Source organism: Ciconia boyciana, chromosome 3 (assembly GCF_034638445.1).
Source record: "Ciconia boyciana chromosome 3, ASM3463844v1, whole genome shotgun sequence".
Classification (NCBI taxonomy): Eukaryota; Metazoa; Chordata; class Aves; order Ciconiiformes; family Ciconiidae; genus Ciconia; species Ciconia boyciana.
Genome location: NC_132936.1, coordinates 30,580,860 through 30,601,298, shown reverse-complemented (window position 1 = coordinate 30,601,298; position 20,439 = coordinate 30,580,860). Strand labels below are relative to the sequence as shown.

The window sequence follows — 20,439 nt, the reverse complement described above, 5'->3', positions numbered from 1 at the left end:
AGATGTGGCCTCACCATTGCTGACTGGATGTGAGGGATCACCTCCCTCAACCTGTTGGCAATGGTTTTCCTAATGCAGCCCAAGATTTTACTGGTCTTCCTTGCTACAAGTGCACATTGCTGGCTTGTGCAAATTGTCATCCACCAAGACCCCTAGGTCCTTCTCTACAAAGCTGCTTTCTAGTGTGTCAACCCCAAGCATGCGTTGGTGCATGGGGTTATTCCACCCCAGTTACACGACTTTGCATTTCCCTTTTCACTGAGTTTCCTGAGGTTCCTGTTGGCACACTTCTCCATGCCTCTTGAGGTCAGTATAAATGGCAGCAAACTCATCTGGCATATCAACCACTCCTCCCAATTTTGTATCATGTGAAAACTTGCTGAGGGTGCACTCTGTCCTATCATCCATTACTGAAGAGCATAAGTACTATTGGATGTAGTATGAACTCTTGGGGTACATCATTAATGACTGGCCTCCAGCAGGATTTCATGCTGCTGATCACTGAACACAGCCCTTTGAGCCTGGCAGTTAAGCCAGTTTTCAGCCCATTTCACTGTCCATTCAGCTAGCCCATATATCGCCAGCTTGTCTGCAAGGACGTAATGGCAGAAAGTGTTGAAAGCCTCACAGAAGTCGAGATAGACAACATCCACTGCTCTCCCCTCATCCACCAAGCCAGTCATCTCATCATAGAGGGCTACTGGCTTGGTAAAGTGCTATTTCCCCTTCATAGCTGCATGCCAACTATTCCTAATCACCCTCTTGTCCTTCCTGTGCCTAGAAATGGTTTCCAGGTGTCATTGCTTTGTCAGCTTCCCAGGAATTGAGGTAGGGTGCTTTTTTTGTAGGGTGCTTTTTACAGAGTACAATGGGTACAGTTGATACTTCCCCACAGTCCATAGCAACTGCTTTCTGTTTGTCTTCAAAAGCAGACTAGCATTCAAAACAGGATCAGGTTATGATGAAGGATATACCGGTTGAGGGACGCAGTCTTTTTATATGGAAAACAGTCAGACCCTCATGTTTAAAATAATCTCATTTTGTTCATTAGGTATTTATACTTATCCTACATGAACAACTGTACATGATTTAGCCCCAGTTGGCAATTAAGCACCACACAGCCGCTCATTCACCCTGTCCCCTGGTGGGATGGGGAGAGAATCTGAAGAGCAAAAGTAAGAAAACTTGTGCGTTGAGATATGAACAGTTAAATAATTGAAATAAAATAAAATAAAAATAATAATAATAATTCAAAAATTGTAATGAAAAGGAAAAAACCAAGAGAGAGAGAGGGGAACAAAACCCAAGAAAACCAAGTGATGCAACTGCTCACCACCCGCCAGCCGATGCCCAGCCTATCCCCAAGCAGCGATCGCTGCCCCCTGGCCAACTTCCCCCCAGTTTATATACTGAGCATGATGTCATATGGTATGGAATAGTCCTTTGGCCAGTTTGGGTCAGATGTCCTGGCTGTGCCCCCTCCCAGCTTCTTGTGCACCTGGCAGAGCATGGGAAGCTGAAAAATCCTTGACTAGTGTAAGCATTACGTAGCAACAACTAAAACATCAGCATGTTATCAACATTATTCTCATCCTAAATCCAAAACAGAGCACTATACCAGCTACTGGGAAGAAAATTAACTCTACCCCAGCCAAAACCAGGACAAACTGTAATGGGGAAGATCAGTTACGCTATTTTTTTAGTATTTATTGCTCACAAAAAAATCTTCTGATGCCAGATAAAACTATCAGAGAGGAAGCTTAAACTCTGTATAAAATTATTTTTTCACTCAGTGCCAAATTCATTGGTACAAGTCAGTGTTGCGTGATACTGTAGAGACCAAAAGTACATATACGTCCAAAAATGGGTTAAAAGGAGGATAGGTTCATCGTTATTTAAATTACTCTTCTGAATGTTACACTGGCTTAGGGAGTCTTTGAATTACTCATTGCCAGAAGTTGGAATGGTCTATTTGGTGAATTATCTTATGCAAACGCTGCTTGTTTTCTTCCTGTATTCTTCCCCAAGTATTCATTAATAGCTCACTGATCATGGAGCAAGATAGATATTTGACCCATGGGGGAAGCTTTTCTATTAGTACATAGCTTGGGCGTTAACTGTACAGTATGTTGTAGAACAAACCCTTACAGAAGAAAAAGTAACAAACTTCTGAAGTAGTTGGACTTTAAGGTGTGTTGTCTTTGCTTTTATTCTGTTATTCGCTGTTCCATCTTCAGTCCCTCAGATTCCACTACGCTTTGGGAAGTCCACAGTAGAGAAAGAAGACATTAAAAAAAAAAAAAACCCCAGAAAAATGTTTAACATGCATATCTTCAATATGAAAGATAAGGAGTTAGGGTCTAAACATCTCAAGATGTGTATTTGGTAGGCACCTGATGGGTTCTGATTCCTAACTGTGAGTAAGTGTGGGGTGGAAACAGCGGAACTCCCAGAGAAATAAGTATTCAAGGAACTCCAGCTACCATGTGTGTTCAGTAAATCTTCTGTAGTCTATATATGTAGTGCTATCTGAAGCATGGATCGTAAAGTATGGATCATGAAGCTTCTCATAAATTTTGAGAAGAAAAGCATAGCCAGTGGTATATGGAATAAATGTTTACTTTTTAAATGGAAACTTCTATAGACATATACCTACTTTTAAATACAAATCTGCAGCATCTGCCTGCATGGAAACTGTTAAAGCATTTACAGACGCTTTCAAGGCTATCAAATTTATCTATGACTATTTAATGTACCCTTCATGCACAGTGGAGGTTATCCACATCTGCTTTGTTTCTATGAGTCATAAAATCATAATCAAATGCTCTTCACCATTACATGTAATCATAATAAAAATGCACTAATTTGTCACAGTGAAAGTCAGAATGAAACATAAGTTTTATAGGATTAAGAAATATTATTAGACAGAAGTCTTATTCAAACTGATCATTTGTGCTTTGTGTGGAATTAGAAGAGAGCAAGGAGGAATGTTTTTTTATCATTGTATGAAAATGCAGCATACAAATTGGCCTGCTGTTCCTTTGTGCTTTGGAATACTGATACAGTGAGTGATTTTATAAGATGCCATGAATTTACCAGATAGCTCATCTGCTTGCCAAAACAAATTAAGAACTTGATTGAAACAAGCATGGATGTATCTAAATCATTCCAAACCCCTCAATTTAACCTCTTCCATTTTAAACACTGAATGATTTAAACTACTTGTAAGAAAAGTAATTTCAGTTTCTGTGTCTGCATTTCTGCCTCTTTCTCTCTCACACCTCCTATTGTTTCCTAATATCATAAATAAATTTAATAGAGTTGATAGAGATCTCAGAAAATTTAAGTTGCTTCAAGTTCTGTGTAAATAGCTAGCCAGGTAGACAAGAGAGACTGTTTAAGCATCTTGTCTGAGGAAAAGTGTGCAATGAGCACATGCTTATTGAGCAATACAGAATTTACTTGAATTTTCTTACATGTGCCCCAGTTACAGGAGAAGCTTCAGTTGGAAATCATATCTCTTCAATGTTAAACATAAGACACACTTTACAGGATATCGGGCTTCAGTAATTTATAGTATTCAAATAACATATTTCTTCAATGCCTCAGTGTGATTTGCACTGAGAATTTAATTTCTGAGGCTAACATCATAATACTTCAACATCATTAAAACATTTATGATACCAGTTAAGTGTTTTCACAATATTTTCCTTGAGGATACAAGTATTATATTAATTTTTCACCACTTCCCCCAGTATTCTATGTGCAAACAAAACCACGGAAGTATACAATAATGACAGAATGCATGTGTTGAAAGATTACAAGATCTTTGTGTACTGTTTGCAGTCTAAATGCTCTTTCAGACAATAGCAAGCCTTTTCTGGATCTAGTAGGTGATTTGGGATACAAGTTGAGATGTAGATACCTACATTCATGTAGGTGCCTATCTGTGCACTGAGAACCTATGTTCACATTATTCTAAATGGAGACCTAGTTGATATGGTCAATGCCGCCTAAAGGGTTGTTTGACTGCCCAGACACCTACAGCCTAAACTTAGGTGTCCGATGCCATTTTGAGGTTTGCCCAGCTTCCTGCTACCACACAGAAGGCTGTGAGTTTTCTATGGGTTTTGTGTAGCATCTGCCAACACTATCTAGCCACCTCAGAGATACAAGACCATCCCAAAGCAATTTGGTTTCCAAATCCAGTCCTGAGTCTATATTAGGGTGATTGATTAGCTTCTGGAGCTTTCTTGACTAAAAGTGTGATTTGGTTGTCTAACCTGAAGCACCTAATGCTATTTGAAGCAGTCTATAGAGTATCCACTGTACCTTTATATGGCAGTTACAGTGACATAGGACCTGTGTGAAACCTACAACTCCTGGTTTGTCAGCTGGGACTCAGACAGGATACACAACAATTCCAAAAGTTATATTAAACACCCACATTTAAGCACTAAACTCCCTCAGAATCTGTACTGACTTCAATGGGAGTTTAGACTCCTAGCATACTTGCAGTTACTACGTGACACCTAAATTTGAATGTATCAGTCTTAAACCAAATCCCAAACTTTATGTCTGTGCTGCTAAATGAAGAAACAGAGAACATTTCCAGACACTGAAGCTCACTGAATGATGTATATAGCTAGATGTAGACATACAGATGTAGACATCATTAACTTCTTAGACCAGGTCTGGTGTGGTTTTGATATGAGCCAATGAACACTTCCACAAACCATTCTAACTCATCCCTGAAATATTTATACCTTCTTCTTAACAAATGACCTAGAAGACACCGGTTTCAAAGACTTAGTCAGATTCAAATATTGACCCCACTGCTAGTTTTTAATTTTCAGACCCTTTGATAATCCATATACACCGTAATACATAAGCAGTAAAATTTTGATTTGTCCACTATTTATGTGTCTTCTGTCTTTGTGTCAAAAAAAAAAGTCAGAACAATTTTACAGTAGTTAGAGGTAAGATTGAAAATTGAGATTTAACCCGCTAGCTTCTAGAAGTTCTCTTCACAGTTTTGTGTTATTTTCCAGGCTTCCTCCAAGAGAAGGCAGGAAACTGAACTGGCAAATCAGAAGCCTCAAGGAGGAAATCAGGCTTACTCCTTTCCTTCAAAGAGAAGGAAACATCTCCCCCTAGCTAGCATTCTTTATTTTAGACATAGGACTTGGATGCTGAAGACATTATAGTCACCAAAAGGTGACTGCAGGATATTCTTTACACCTAACCACCAGTGGTTTGGGGTTTCCAAGGCCTGACAATATGGTTGGCCTCCAGGCTATCTCTGTCAGCAGTTGTCTAAAGCAGCAGATGGCGAGAGGCAGCAAAAGAGCTAAAACTGTGGTTATATTACATAGCCTGGAAATGGTGATGAAAAAATCATGAACAAGCCCATTCAAAAAAATCCACAGATTACTACCAAAGCTAATGTGTGGTTATGTGTGGTTATGTGCCAGATGGTACGTTGCCAGAGATGCATGTCTTTCAGGAATGACCCTGTGCGTATTTTAAATGGCTATCCAGATATGTAGGATCCTTCTAGGATAGCTAAGTTAGCTGTGTCTCTTCACATAGCCCATTAGTTCATTACAACAGAAGTGAAAATAAAATGAACCCAGGCCTGGCTTCAGCATATATTTATTTCACACTTCAAGAATGCATTTAATTCACATAATTATTGCTGTAAAAGAAATGCATTATTTCTTGCCTTTTTTACAGACCACTGAATGTGTGCATTTTTAATTTATTACTAGGAAGGCTATTTCAGGCTTCCCATGAATTGTTAGTCTTGGTAAAAAATAAAAAGTGAGTGCCAGGTCCAATTTGAGACTGCCACTACATTTTTTCTTTTCTAAGAGCTATCTGTGAACTTAATGTATTCACAAGCTGCTGTGTGAAGATTTGGTAACAACAGGCAACAAATACTGAGCTACAGTGTACAAAAAGAAAGAACATTAGCTTGACAGTCAGAACAAACTGTAGGTTTTTAGACAGCTAAGTCCGCTGTTTTCTGTATAACTACATGCTAACTGAAGGTGATTATTTTAACCACTTTTTATTACTGGTGACAATACCATCTTTGATACTTTGCAATTACAAATCTGTGGGGAAATTATTTTTATTGATAATTTGTAATGCTAAGTCAGAGTCAAAATATCATTTAGTTGAAATTTAAAATATACCACTATACTATTAAATTAGTTAAGCACTATTTTCCGTATGATTAGATTTGCTTTTAAAAGTGTGGATAGCTTAATATAAGCAAACAACATCTTAGAATCAAAGGAAAGCAATAACTTGAACTAACGTGACTATGAAATGCAAATTGCCTTAAAAAATAGCTTTTTAAAAATTCTTTTTCAGGGACGAAGCTGTGAGCTTAATTACAATGATTGCCTTATACAGTCCTGCTCCACTGGGTTTCTTTGTGTTGATGGAATAAACAATATCACCTGTTTACCTACTATCCCCCAAAGCAAGAAAACTGTCACTGAAGTGGCTGAAGAGTTTCCTGCTGAGATTTTAGACGATGACCTTCCATCGGCCCTGGCTGTGTCTATGGAACTTTGGTCTAAACTTGCTTCTCCTGATTTTCATACAGGAGAGGTGTCCCAAGGTAAGTAGAAAAAGCTTCTGAGTAATGCATATATCAACATTCTTTCCTTGTTAGTGCTTTTTAAATGGTAAGAATATTCAAAATGTATTCATTTTTTTAAGAATGTTGTTTTCTGCTTCCTGTACTACCTTCTATTTTTTTTATTTAATACATCATCCTTTCTTAATTGCAGTTAAATGTAACTGGAAAATTACTTTTTTTTCCTCAATTTTTTTTTTCCCAAAATCTTACACATCCGGTAGGGAAAACTGCACTTTCTCTTAGCTTGGTTTTCAGTTTGCTTTGCTAGAGTGTACAATTTCATATGCCTCGTATTGTGTTCAGCTCTCTCTGACCCTGATGCCAATCTTCCCTTCTTCCTTGGCTAGTCAGCAGCAGAAAGATCATTTGCCTTACTCCATGGGGACTTTGGTTTTCCTTTCCTAGTTCACAATTTTTCTGAGTGCATCCTTTTCTGTGCATCTAGATGTTTTTTCACTAAAAATATCTGGAACAAGCCTCTCAACATCTCTGCCATTCTAACTGTTTATAGTGATGGTTTTGGGAAGCTAAAAAATTGCCTATGCTGTTATTTTTAAAATATTTGAAGGAAAGTCAACAATAACAGAAGTGCAACATTTTATTTTGAAGATTGTACCTTCTTTGTGGCCTGTTCATTTTACTAAAGCTAGGTATTGTACAGGTAGCATGCGTGTAAGGCATCCTCTTTACAGTTAGTTTCAGAATTTTTTGCTTATATACTCTTTCAAAGTAATTACTTGTATAAGAAATAAGCCAGGAGTCCTGTTTTTTAATTTGGGTAAATGAGTTTTACTGAACATTTTATTTCTGTACAGGCTAGTCTTTTGGGGTTATACCGAAGCTTTTGTTGCATTCTTAAGAGGTAATATTCCTTCCTGATGTAAGTAATGACACTGAGTGAAATGCAGTTAGTAAAAGCAGTTACGTCTGTATGTTTTCCAAAATATGTCAGCTAGTTTGCTGATGTTCTCAATGGATAAGATTTGTAATTCATTCATTTTATATTGATTCACAGTAGCAGTTTGATTTAGAAAGTTTAATACTTCTGTTCTGAGCAGTGCCACTTCTTCTGATGCTGGCCTTCATAGAGAATATGAATAATGGGAAGGTTTGCATTTACTCAACTCTTGAGGTCACTAAAACCACTTCTACACTTTCGTTAAGAATATGATTTACAGAGTTGTATTTGTCTGCTATATAATACTTTGGTAAGACTGAATGAGACTTTGGTGGCCATGTATTTTGCTGCAGACTCAGTCCAGGACCGAAGTTGTTAATTTTTTCTTTTCTCTTATATGGGTTTTTTTGTTGGTTTTCTTTCTTCTACATTTTTATCCTTAAAGGTCTGAAAAAGGCAGATATTTTTAGCTGGGGGGATACTTCTGACCACTAATTTGGTGTCCTGGTTTCGACTGGGATAGAGTTAATTTTCTTCCTAGTAGCTGGTATAGTGCTGTGTTTTGGATTTAGGATGAGAATAATGTTGATAACACACTGATGGTTTAGTTGTTGCTAAGTAGTGCTTACACTAGTCAAGGACTTTTCAGCTTCCCATGCTCTGCCAGGTGCACAAGAAGCTGGGAGGGGGCACAGCCAGGACAGCTGACCCAAACCGGCCAAAGGGCTATTCCATACCATATGATGTCATATTCAGTATATAAACTGGGGGGAGTTGGCCGAGGAGCAGCGATTGCTGCTTGGGGACAGGCTGGGCATCGGTCAGTGGGTGGTGAGCAATTTCATTGTGCATCACTTGTTTTGTACATTCTATTATTATTATCATTATCATTATTATTATCATTATTTTCTCTTCCTCTGCTGTCCTATTATACTGTCTTTATCTCAACCCATGGGTTTTACCTTTTTTCCGATTCTCTCCCCCATCCCACTGGGGAGGGGGGAGGGTGACTGAGCAGCTTTGTGGTGCTTAGTTGCTGACTGGGTTTAAACCATGACATTTGGCTAAACTGAGCTATGGACTAGCAGGACTAATTGCCACTGGAGAGTCTTCAACAGTATTCAGGATAGCAACCTCAACAGATGTTCTCTCTTCACACTTTCTTGGTTCTGCTATTCATGTCTTAGTAAAAATAAAGTCTAATATCACACCTGTACCATATGTGGCTACTGATATTTCAATAGATTTAAGGTCAGTACCTCTTCCCCAGCATAATTGTGATACAACCTTGTTTATCCCTAGTTCCTTAATGACACTTTCTGTTTTCCCTACACAAGTTGCATCATTAGAGCAGCACTAGACTGTTGCTTTATCTGCCACAGACATGAGTTCAGTAATTAGTAACATACCAGGGACTGAAATAGAATTAAATAGTGAGTCATTACTCTCCTGTGGATTGCAGTTTACAACTGGTTCTACAAGTGCAAGCTTCAGTTCTCTCTAGGTTGCCTCAAAAGGGTCCTGAAGAATTGTCAGGTGTCTTTTCAGCATCAGAAGAGCAGCAGAGATTAAAAAGTCCTTCAATAATTTCTCATTCCACTACTAAGATATATATTTTAAAACAGGTATCTTTCCTTGTTAGTGAGTCATGAAACTCAAATGCAAACATCTCTTCCTAGTGAATATCTGACTATTACTGCTTCATCCATCAGCCAGAGACTCACAAACATCAAATCACAGTCTGCTGATTCTTTAAGTGACTTAAGCCAAATATGTGCAACATGTTCTATGACTGGAATAAAACTGATGAATTCTCAGACCAAGTTCTGCATAGCAAACAGTCCCCATTTTATGAGATGTTTTGGATGAAGTCAGTGATATTAACCAGCCAGTACACACTAATGGGAGCTACTGCTATTACTTCTGGGTATTTATTTTCTTCATCTAGCAAAATAACATAATCAGTGGAGTTCACAGAACTGTCATCCTTGCGTCCCACTACAGGAAATACACAAACATCTCCAACTGATAGAACTGTCTGTTCTGCCTTTTCCTTCATAAGAATCAGATACTCATTTTCCATGTTTTGATTCATATTGTCTGACTATTTTTCCTTCAAAGACCATCTCTTTTTAATTATAATTTTCATCACTTACGTCCTTTAAAGAGATAAATGTAGACTTGACAAAATGATTAACTACTATTGAGCAGCTGTCAACAGATGAAATTCAACAATTACTGGAGTCAAAACTGCATGATCGAGTTATGGAGATCTGTAATACATTAAGTCAGGGTACTTTCTTAAAAGTTCAGCTGAGTAGTGTATTTCAAGAACTACTTTTAACCCACACAGTAAATAGTAGTTATGAGTTCAAAACACATCTACTGATAAATGCAGGTGAGACTCTTAAAATATTTTCAAAAACAATCTGGTCAAGTGTTCTTGATTTGTATCTTCTGCCTACACATCTTCAGGTATAGACTTACTGACGGACACCCTGAAAAGTTGTAATTATTCGAATCTTCTAGTGATGAGTTATCTTACTTGTTTTTATCTGCACAAGCCTCGTCTGTGCAAACAGAAATTTGTGAAATGTTAGTGATAAAGCATTTATCTTTACACACCTGTTATCCTACTTTAAGTTCTGCCTTACAAGAATGTAAGGCAATATTGTACTGAAGCATATGAGATGAGCAGACACTACTGCTGTGCATGATAAGGAACTCCTCATGAATCTAAACACTGTCTTACTTAGACTTCACAGTATATCTGCAGTGGATTCAGTTTCTGGCCTTTACCTGCTGATGTTATCTGTTGAGTTTCTCCTTTCTATTCAGACAACTTTTTGAGGTGGTGGAGTGTTTTTATACAAAGATAAAAGTGTCTGTCAAGGTTGCCAGGTGCTTGAAAGAGATTTATTGTAATCAGGCAGCAGCCTGTTCAATGGATACGGCACCTGCTGCTGTACTTGTCACAGATGGTTATTCTTCATGTTCTGCCACATAGGCTACTAGATCAATATAGAAGCAGGTTGGAGGCTGCTATAATGCTGGCAGGCAATTAGCAACTGAACAGTTTCACTTCACTACAGTAAAGTTTTCAGGATTTCAGGTGTAGCTTTCATCATACTTACATATAAATTCAGGAGGTATCTCTATGGTTACAATATATGAGTATATATGAGTATGATTATTAACATTTTTGAATGTAAAATAGGTATAGAAAAAAATGTATTTTTATCTCTTGAGAGAATCATTTTTATATATAACATAATTAACTTGCCACTTCTCATTCCAAAATGAGACAGATGATGTCTACATTTTTTGAAAACAGTACTTTTGTAAGAACATTACAATTCTTTCAGAAATAAAGTCAGGGAATTAAAAGAACACACAAAAACCTATGAATTCTGGAATTAAATATTAGGGAACATTGATTGGTTTGGACTACATTTTTATATTGTACTTTTATAAAAATACTTTCTACAAAATGAATACCCATCAAGCCAAGGAGAGGTTTTTTACTTTTATTGCTTTTCATTCTTTGCTTGGGGCTTTATGTAGGAAAAAATGGTTTTATTTCATCAATTTAAATCACATAGAAAGTTTAAAAAGGATTCTAGACTATGAAAGATATGTATAAAGAGGTGCCAAAAGACAAGTAAAAAAAAAATTTTAATATGGAATAACAGTTGTTTTCCTGTGAATGCTTGTGCATGTAGATTTCATTCTCGATCTGCATACATAAGTATACAGATCAAATTCTTTCTGCCAGAAGTGCCTCCTGATGCTGTGCCTGCAGTCATGAGGTCAAGTTGTCTAAGCATACCACTGTGGATTCCCAACAGATCAAGATATGAATCAACACGGAAATAAATCTCAAGCTCCACGTCTAGTGGATAACTGCTGGCTTAAAAAGGTTCCCTCAGAACTAGCAAAGAAAAACGTGTTTTAGGTTTTAACAAAGTCTGTTAATCTCTTTTTTTTCTTATTCTTTGATACCTTCAGTGTGAAGTATATTTGCACAGATTATGCCATACACATTCTAAGTGTTTCTTTCAATGTCTGTCACTTGTTTGGCACCAAGTGAACTCTTTGGCGTCCATATTAATCCTGCTTATTGGCTTATACAATATCAAGACACCTAAAAGTCACGAGGAGCATAGTATTGCATACCACAATTTAGTTGACCACCATCTGCTTCCTCTTTGAAAAGGTGAGGCCCAAATATACCAAGAAGAATAGACTTGACACATACTTTCCTTTCACCTTTCCTGTAAAAGCATCAGAGAGATTTATCTCCTAGTCCTTCCTCTTAAAGAGACTGCTTTAGAAAGCAGAAAAGGTCTTTAGAGCTCACTTCTTGAGTGCAACATCGCTTGGGAGTTAAAGGAAACAGGTATTGCTGCCATGATTCCAGTATCCATATGTTAAAAATACATGAACATACATAAGTTGAGGTACACAGAAAGAGACCTAAAAGGCAATATCTTTCAGTATCTTATTTTCCATGGCTGGATCTTTTTTTTGTAGTGGAAAGAATAGATGAGGAAGAACAATTTATCTCTCAAAGTAATATTTGCCATTGTGTTGATGCATAAGCAAATCTATGCCTTGTTCAATGGAAGAAATAGGACTATTATAAAGCCAAATGAGAAATGCTCTTGGATGAATAAGATCCTTAATACACTGGGGTATCCATAGTAGAAGAAATGTGTCAAGCTGTTAAACCTGCTGTACACTTCTGTGCTTACTAAACTTACTGTATTCATTAATAACCCATATTACTAAAACTTGGGAAAAAAAGACTGATGATCCATCATTGATAACTTGCACTCTGGGGAAGATGGTTACTACATACTTTTCATATGTTTTAGTATTGTTATTCTCATCTGACAATGAGTTCATACATTACAGCAAGTTCTAAGAGAGTTTAAAGTAGCAGGGGCCTCTAGAAAAGGGCTATGAGAGGTGGGATCTGTTTGTCAGAAAAGTATATTCTTTGGTCCGGTCTCCAGGTATGCATTTCAAGTACCATACCATTGCTTGTGGCAAATAATGTTTTGTAAGTAAATTTGTTCTGAGAAAAATACATGTTTATAGAAGAGCTTTTGTGGGACCAGAAGGAATTATCTAAGTTCTTCATCACATAGAAATGTCTGTTAGCACTCTGCAAAGTTCTGTATGCATGCTTAATATCCCCATCCATAATATGACCACTCTCATGTTGATGTGAATATTCTCCTGATCACAATTATAATAGCAGAAGAGCTTCCATCTGAGTTTTGAAAGCTCTTCAACATGAAGATAGTCAAAGAAATTTTCTTTAGAGGTAGTTTCCACAGGTATCCAAAGATCTGTGAAGACATGGAATGATTTGTTCGCTTGGTGCCTCTGGTCTAGATTATGGAGCTCAAATGTATTCTGCTACCAGCTTGAACAATAAGCCCATTTTTAAAAATGCAGGGCTATTTGGGGAAATTTGGTCTGCACATTTACAGACCAATTCTGTAGTAATGGCTTCAATACAGGCTATCCAGCAGCAAAAGTAAGACTAGGCAAAATGCAGGCTCTCTGCTGAACGAGGCAGGGAACATAATGACAAAGGACACAGGAAAGGCCAAGGTACTCAGTGCCTTCTTTGGCTCATTCTTTAGTGGTAAGACTGGTCTTTGGGAATCCCTGAGACCAGTGAGAAATTCTGGAGCAAGGAAGACTCACCCTTGAAGAGGATGAGGTGAGGGAACATTTAATAAAAATGGTCATAGACAGGTCTGTTGGACCTAATACAATGATGCTCCCAAAAATGCTGACGGAGCTGGCTGACATCATTGCAAGGAAACTCCTGATAATCTTGCTGTGAAAGGTCATGGTGATCAGGAGAGGTTTCTGGTGACTGGAAGAAAGCATATGTCACTCCTCACTTCAGGCGGGGTAAGAAGGAAGATCCAGGGAACTACAGGCCAGTTAGCCTCACCTCAGTTCCTGGGAACCTGATGGAGCAACAGCACAGCAAGGAGGAACAAGAGGGTGAATAGGAAGAGTTGGCATGGAGCTATGAAGGGGAAATAGCACTTTACCAAGCCAGTAGCCCTCTATGATGAGATGACTGGCTTGGTGGATGAGGGGAGAGCAGTGGATGTTGTCTATCTCGACTTCTGTGAGGCTTTCAACACTTTCTGCCATAACGTCCTTGCAGACAAGCTGGCGATATATGGGCTAGCTGAATGGACAGTGAAATGGGCTGAAAACTGGCTTAACTGCCAGGCTCAAAGGGCTGTGTTCAGTGATCAGCATCCTGGGCTACATTATGGAAAGTTTTGAGACCAGGTCAAGGGAGCTGATTCTTACCCTTTATAAAGCACTGGTGAGACTGTATCTGGAGTCCTGTGTGCATTTCTGGCCTGGGTACAGGAGGGACATGGACTTACTCGAGTAAGTCCAGGAAAAGGCCATGAAGATGACGAAGGGATTGTAGCATCTCACATATGAGGAGAGTCTGAGGGAGTTGGGATTTCTTAGCCTTAAGAACAGAAGATGCAGGAGGTGATCTTACCTTATCAGAGGGACCATACAAATACAGAGCCAGAGACTTGCCAGTGGTGCCCACTGACAGGACAAGCAGCAATTGACACAAACTGAAATGCAGGAAACTCTTAAAATTTTTTTCTTCCGTTTTTTCTTTTTACACTCTTAGGGCAGTCAAGCACTGGAACAGGTTGCCCAGAAAGATTGTGGCGTTTCCATCCTTGGAGATATTCAGAACTGAACTGGAAAATGTCCTGAGCAACCTGTTATAGCTCACCCTGCTGTGAGCAGGTGGGGTTGAATTAGATGATCTCCAGACATCTCTTCCAACCTCAGTTGTTCTGTGATTCTGTGATACCCTGTAATTGTCAGGAGACAATTGCTTTACAGACATTGTTTAAAAAGATTCCTGTTTACTTCCATGCAAGTATCTAGTTAGTCACCAAGGGTGGGATTCATTTTACCTGTAGCTGTGCATTAGTTAATCCGTGTAAGCTATATCACTCTGTGGTAAATGAAGAGAAATGGCACCACCTGCTTTAGGCATCTATTCTGGGATAGGATGTAAACTCTTCTCCTTTCCTCCATATATAGTATTCTGCTTCTTTATACTTTTGTTTTTGGCAAAGGAACTGAATATTGGTCTGACTTTTCTGTTATGTGTGTGGATGGTGGAGCTCACAAAGACATCTGGGAGACCAAAATCAGTAGAACTAGATATCAATGTTAACAACACATCTCAGAGAAACAGAGCTACTATACAGCAGTTAACTGACTTTACTTCTATTATTTATGGAGAATAACACACATTAAACAAATACTTTACCAAAGTGGATTTTCATCCCTCTATTGCGCCACCTACTCCCACTTCTTAAACTGTTTGTGTTCAATATGTATCATTATTTCCTTTAAGACTGCCTAACATATGAAGTGGGATCTGAAAATATGATTAATAATAGTTAAATTGGCACATACTTCAAAGCTCCTCATATGCAGTATTATTTTGTTTAAAATCTCGCTCTGCCAAATTTCAAATTTTGATTTCTTACTTGCTCACATTCAGTTGTTATTAATTAAAGACTCCTAGGAGAAAGGAAAATTCAGAGCTTTCATTGTTTTTTACATACTGTTTTCCATAAGAATGTAATGCTTTTCCATCTTTCTCCTTAACCAAGTTCTATTCAAAAATAGTGCATGCCGAGGTTTCTGAAAAATGTTGAAATTACACGACACCTTTGCCTTCTAATTCTGTTTTATCATATTGATTTGTGTCTGTTACATTCACTAGATCTGCCGTCACTCTCATGATTCCTTTAAACTTTGTCTTTTATCAGTTCTGGCAGACATATTATTATTCAGCCCATTTTAGTTTCCCTGTTCTCAATAGCTGTAATCATATGCTGATTTTAAATGTGTCTTGTTATATCTGCTATATCAAGGAAGGAAATACTTTTAACATAGTTAAGATGCTAGCTATGTAGGTTAGCATGGAATTTCATGCAAAGTGAATGCATTGAACCCTGATCCAGTATTTGCACTATATCTGTAACTGCTAGAAGCTTGAGTCTGGTAACTTTCCAGACCTCTTTCACAAGCAGTCGTTCTCCCCAGTGATCTGATAAAGAACATGTAGAAGTGTTAATGCAAGCCTGGCCTGCTTCTGCTTTTATTTAGGTGCAAACTGCTGCCCTGCAACCAAAAGCATTTTGATAGCCTGTAACTTCGAAGTGCATTTTTTACTCTGATTGCTTCGTACTCAGACTTCTGGGCAAGCAAGATATATAGGAAAATCTGTGGGAATTCTATGTACACAAGTGTCATAACAAGAAAAAGGTAAACAAATGAAAATTAACCTTTCTTTAAGAAGTTATACATAATTTGTTAATTTTGAAGTTTCTATATCGACATGAAAATGAGTACATGAATATATTGACATGTAAAAATCTACATATGTAAATTATATACATTCTGTATACACATACCCTGTTGTCTATGAAGTTTGTAAAATACACTCACAAACACACAGAGAAATGTCCATACACATACACATTCTGTACTCCTGATATAGACAGATATGTTCTGTACTACCAATATGAACAGTTCTTAGTTCAGTTACATTGAAAAATATTTTGTCTATTTTCAAAATACTGACTTTTAACTTCACTTCATCAAATATTTAGCTCTCAAGCCAATAATACTTAGTATTCATCTCATTAAAATGCTGTATCTGTATAGTAAATGATGTTTCTTTTCTGTTTAAACATTGTATATATATATTAAAAAATCCAGCAACATTTGTTAACATCATACTTTCAAATTTGTCATCTAGCATGTCGTAACAATGCAGAATGATCAAAAAAATTGAGAAGATCGATATGTGGCTAACTTTCAATCAGTTTTTCATATGAATCTCTTTTGATGTAAGCAAAATGGTGATAGTGGAGGAAAAATGATATCTCAGGTGTACTCTTATTATGGTGAAATCTGGAAGAGAAATTTCAGAAGGAATAGAAGGAATAAATTTTAGTCATCTGCAAAAAATATCACAATCTAATCTAATGTGTGAAACATCCACAATGTTATAGCATCCATGGCTCATTTATGAGAAAATGGGATTGACGAAGTGTGAAATAGTGGTTTATATGTCAAAATATACAAAAAGTTTAAACAAGTAAATGAATGACAAATCACAGACTGTAAGGTTTAAGTCCACCCTAATGTATGTATATAACGTCCAGTAAGCCTCTTAGTATGGTAACATACGTAATATTAAAAATATTTACACTGTATCTGAAGAGCATAGAAGTGGTGTTGATCAAGTGATGGGACATTTCAGCCTTCGCAGAAAGTGAAGTTAAAGAAAGTCTACTATTTTAATAATTTAATGTTCTTGACTAAGTAGAAATCCTTCACATTTTCATTTATTTTATTATGCACTCTTAGTCAAATGAAACTAAGATCAATTAAACCAGCCTGTTAAATTAGGTCACCTCATTTTCATTTCAGAAATATTTTACCTTGATTTTTTCACTTTGTATTTTCTATGTTATCAGCAACCATAAAAACCATGAAACTATAAAACTCAAAAAATGTAACAGAATCATAATGACTTCAGGTAGTATTTTTGCTAACCATTTTAAAAACTACCACGAGGAACTAATTCATAGTATTCTGTAATATCTGACAGTACACTATACCAACTAGCTTCTTTCCACAAAAACTAACAAGTAGACTTTTCAAGGAGATTGCATACAAGGATATATCTATAGTAAAAGCCTTTTTACTGGTGATTGTGATTCACAGCAATAAGAAATACTTTGTACAAATGACAAAATAAACTCTTTAGTGATAACTGTGTATTTCCCAAACATGTAATTAGGTTTAGCTTTTAAAAATAATGTTGGTAATTTAGATAGGATATCGTTGTCCTAGCAAAAAAGATGATAGTTGTAGACGCCAGATTCTTACTTGTGATGGGTTAAATTACCCTTTTGAGTTGACAACTATGTTCTGCCTTCTAACTATCAAAAGTGTTCCAATAATATTGAAACAATTTCTAGACTTTGTATTGTCCATCTGCACAGAGGTTCATTTTGCCTGATATTCCCAGGACTGTGTTAATTTATAGCAGAAAGAATCATGATATTGGGAATAAAACTCTTGGCATGCATGCCAGTGATAGCAGATTTTGAGTGTCAGGTATATAGAAGCCACCTTGAGAACAGTATCTATGACAGTCAGTAGCTCCTGTCATTCGGAGTTTCAAAGCCAGTGGGATCTATGAGCATCATCTACTCCTGGGACTGATAGATCACTAATAGCATCTTCTGTCTCTGAAAGACAGTACTCTAAGGAACTTTCTACAGGCATAGTTAACTTCAATATGATTAAAAAATAAAGGGGGGGGGGGGGGGAGTGAGTGGAATAGAACAAGTATTCCTGGGTTAGGGAAGCTATTGTTTTCCCAGTAACTCAAAAGAGTTTTCTGCTTTTGTTAAATACTATCAGTATTCTACGTTAAAGCTGTGTATATGTTGGTTTAATTTGTAGATTTTTGGACCAACCAAACTATATAGCATTCATGCTAACATTCATCAGCATAGCCAGGAGTACTGTTCTGGGGTCTTAAAATGTCATTTGTGCTGTAGGTTCTGAGGAGCCTAAAAAGATTAGGTTTAATTTTATTTGAAGAACAGCAAATGAAAGATATGAGGAATTCCATGCAGCTGGCATTTTGCATTTACCTCTTAGAGCAGTTAATGCAATTACTGAATTTACTTATGCTTTGCTCTTAAACCCACTGAATTTACTTATGCTTTGCTCTTAAACCCATATGTTGAATGTATTCAAAATAAATCATCATGATCAACTTCTGTAGTTTAAAATAACAAAGGTTTTAGAGTCATGAGAACCCCCTACTAAGAGTTTCTCTTGTTATTTATTTTAAAAAGCTATTATTTGGTATAATATGAGGTGCATCCCAAATGCACAGATTGCTCTTCAAAGCTACTGTTACATGCCCTGGAGTTAAATAATCCTTAGGGAAGATTTAGCAGCATTCAGGAGGTGTAAACACTGCCACTTCAACCGTTCCTTCAGCTTAGTGGAGGAAGTAAAGAGGTTCCTGTATGATTCCTTTGAGCGAGTAATTGCTCACCAGCAATGATAAGTTCTGATAATAGTCCCTGGGATCTGGACCAAAGAGAGTAGTACAATAGGAGGGATGCACTATTGGATTCTAGTGCAAGGTCTCTAGTCCTGTAGTTGATAAACATTGTTCAGACAAAGGCATCTGCATTTAAATTCTATTGCGCAGTGAATACAAAGTATGACAGCTACCACCCATCTAAGACTGGAGACAAAAACCATTATGGGTGGATGATGTATGATTTTCCTTGCAGATAATAACCATAATATTTCTGAGTAACTTTGAACAAACTTGACCTGTATTTAAGTTTAAATACTGTGAATTCTCAGACTTCATCCTGCTAAGAAAAGGTAATCAATATTTAAGGGAAAAAAAATATTTTTTGATTTGCTGCATCTCAGGAAATCTTTTCCTTTGATTGTGATCTCTGCTTGCATGGACATTACAGTAAGATACAGGAACTGTTGGCTAAGCATTATCTATAAGTCTCAGTTTTGTTCTCAAATCAGTCATATCTGTACAGATGTAAAGAGGGTAGTGTGCTTTTGAAAGTAAAAGAATAAAAAAAATCTAAAATGTGTTTGCAATAATGTGTTTGCAAGTGAAGGAAGTCATAGAATGGGGAGGGTGAAAAGGAAAGAAATATGTGAGATAGAAGGTTGAGGGACATTGTAGGGTCAAGGCAGGATAAGCAAAAGTGGGTGCACAGTGAGGTAACAGGGGATAAGGATCAAGCAGGAAACTTGATAAAGAATGTGAGAGCATTCAGGATGACATGTTTAGAAACAAGACCTGAAATGGTACAACAGGTTATTTATTGGTCCTGAAGAAAACTAGAGCACCTGTACTCTTCCCAGATTCCCTTGTTTCTGCCAATGTATTAGTCCTAAAAATCTCCATATTTACCCTGATAGAAACAAGAGGCAATACCTTCTCATGAGTAAAACAGTAGTCCTCCTACTATGATGTGTCATGTAGGCTCACTATTTTACCCTTTCAATAACTCTAATTTTAACAGGCTTGTAGAGTTGTGAGCAAGAGTGGATTATGCACCTCAGACCTTTGACCAGGGGGGTTGTCTTGTTTCAAGTAGCCAATAAATCTTTGTGTGCAGTTATGGGAAACATAAAATGACTTCATAAGCCAATCCTGTTTTTTTCCTTTGATGTCACAAGGGTCACTTTGTCATAAAAAGTGAACTGATTACTCAATACTCTTGAGATAGTTATGCCTGATTAACAGTAAGCTGCCCTGTGGCTTGACTTGGCCTGGCCAGCAATTTGTCATACATAGCTATTCTTTTTTCTTCTTGAAAAGAAAGATGCAACACATTTTTCCCTATTAGTAAGTATACAGTATGGAGCTGGAGCAAATTCTCTCAAGTATTTGTTGTTTAAGCTCTGCTTCAGAAGTTAGAGGTACCTTAAATGCCTTTATATACCTCCTTCCTAGCACTGCCAGCATGTGTATAACTATAAACAGTTGATGATGAATGCCTTTTACTACAAGAGGACAAATAGGATAGCTGAAGAGGTGTTGGAGCTATGCCTTTTCTGCATACCTGAATAGGTCAAGAATATACCAGAGGAAAAATGTTTTACCCTTCTTATTGGCTGGAAATAGCTGCTCCCCGACTACAGGTTTTAACCTACAGCTTTTGGGCACTATTTTCTATATTGTGGGGAAAAAAAGTGGTTTAGCCTCTCTTGG

At 37.3% G+C, this 20,439-nt stretch overlaps 1 protein-coding gene across 1 annotated transcript in view; it reads left to right on the top strand.

Moving 5' to 3' along the window:
- EYS (eyes shut homolog) overlaps positions 1-20,439 on the top strand; it is a 944,771-nt gene that overhangs the window by 540,131 nt on the left and 384,201 nt on the right. The window contains 1 exon segment of the mRNA XM_072855247.1: positions 6,382-6,634. Within this exon segment, the coding sequence (XP_072711348.1) occupies positions 6,382-6,634 (253 nt within the window).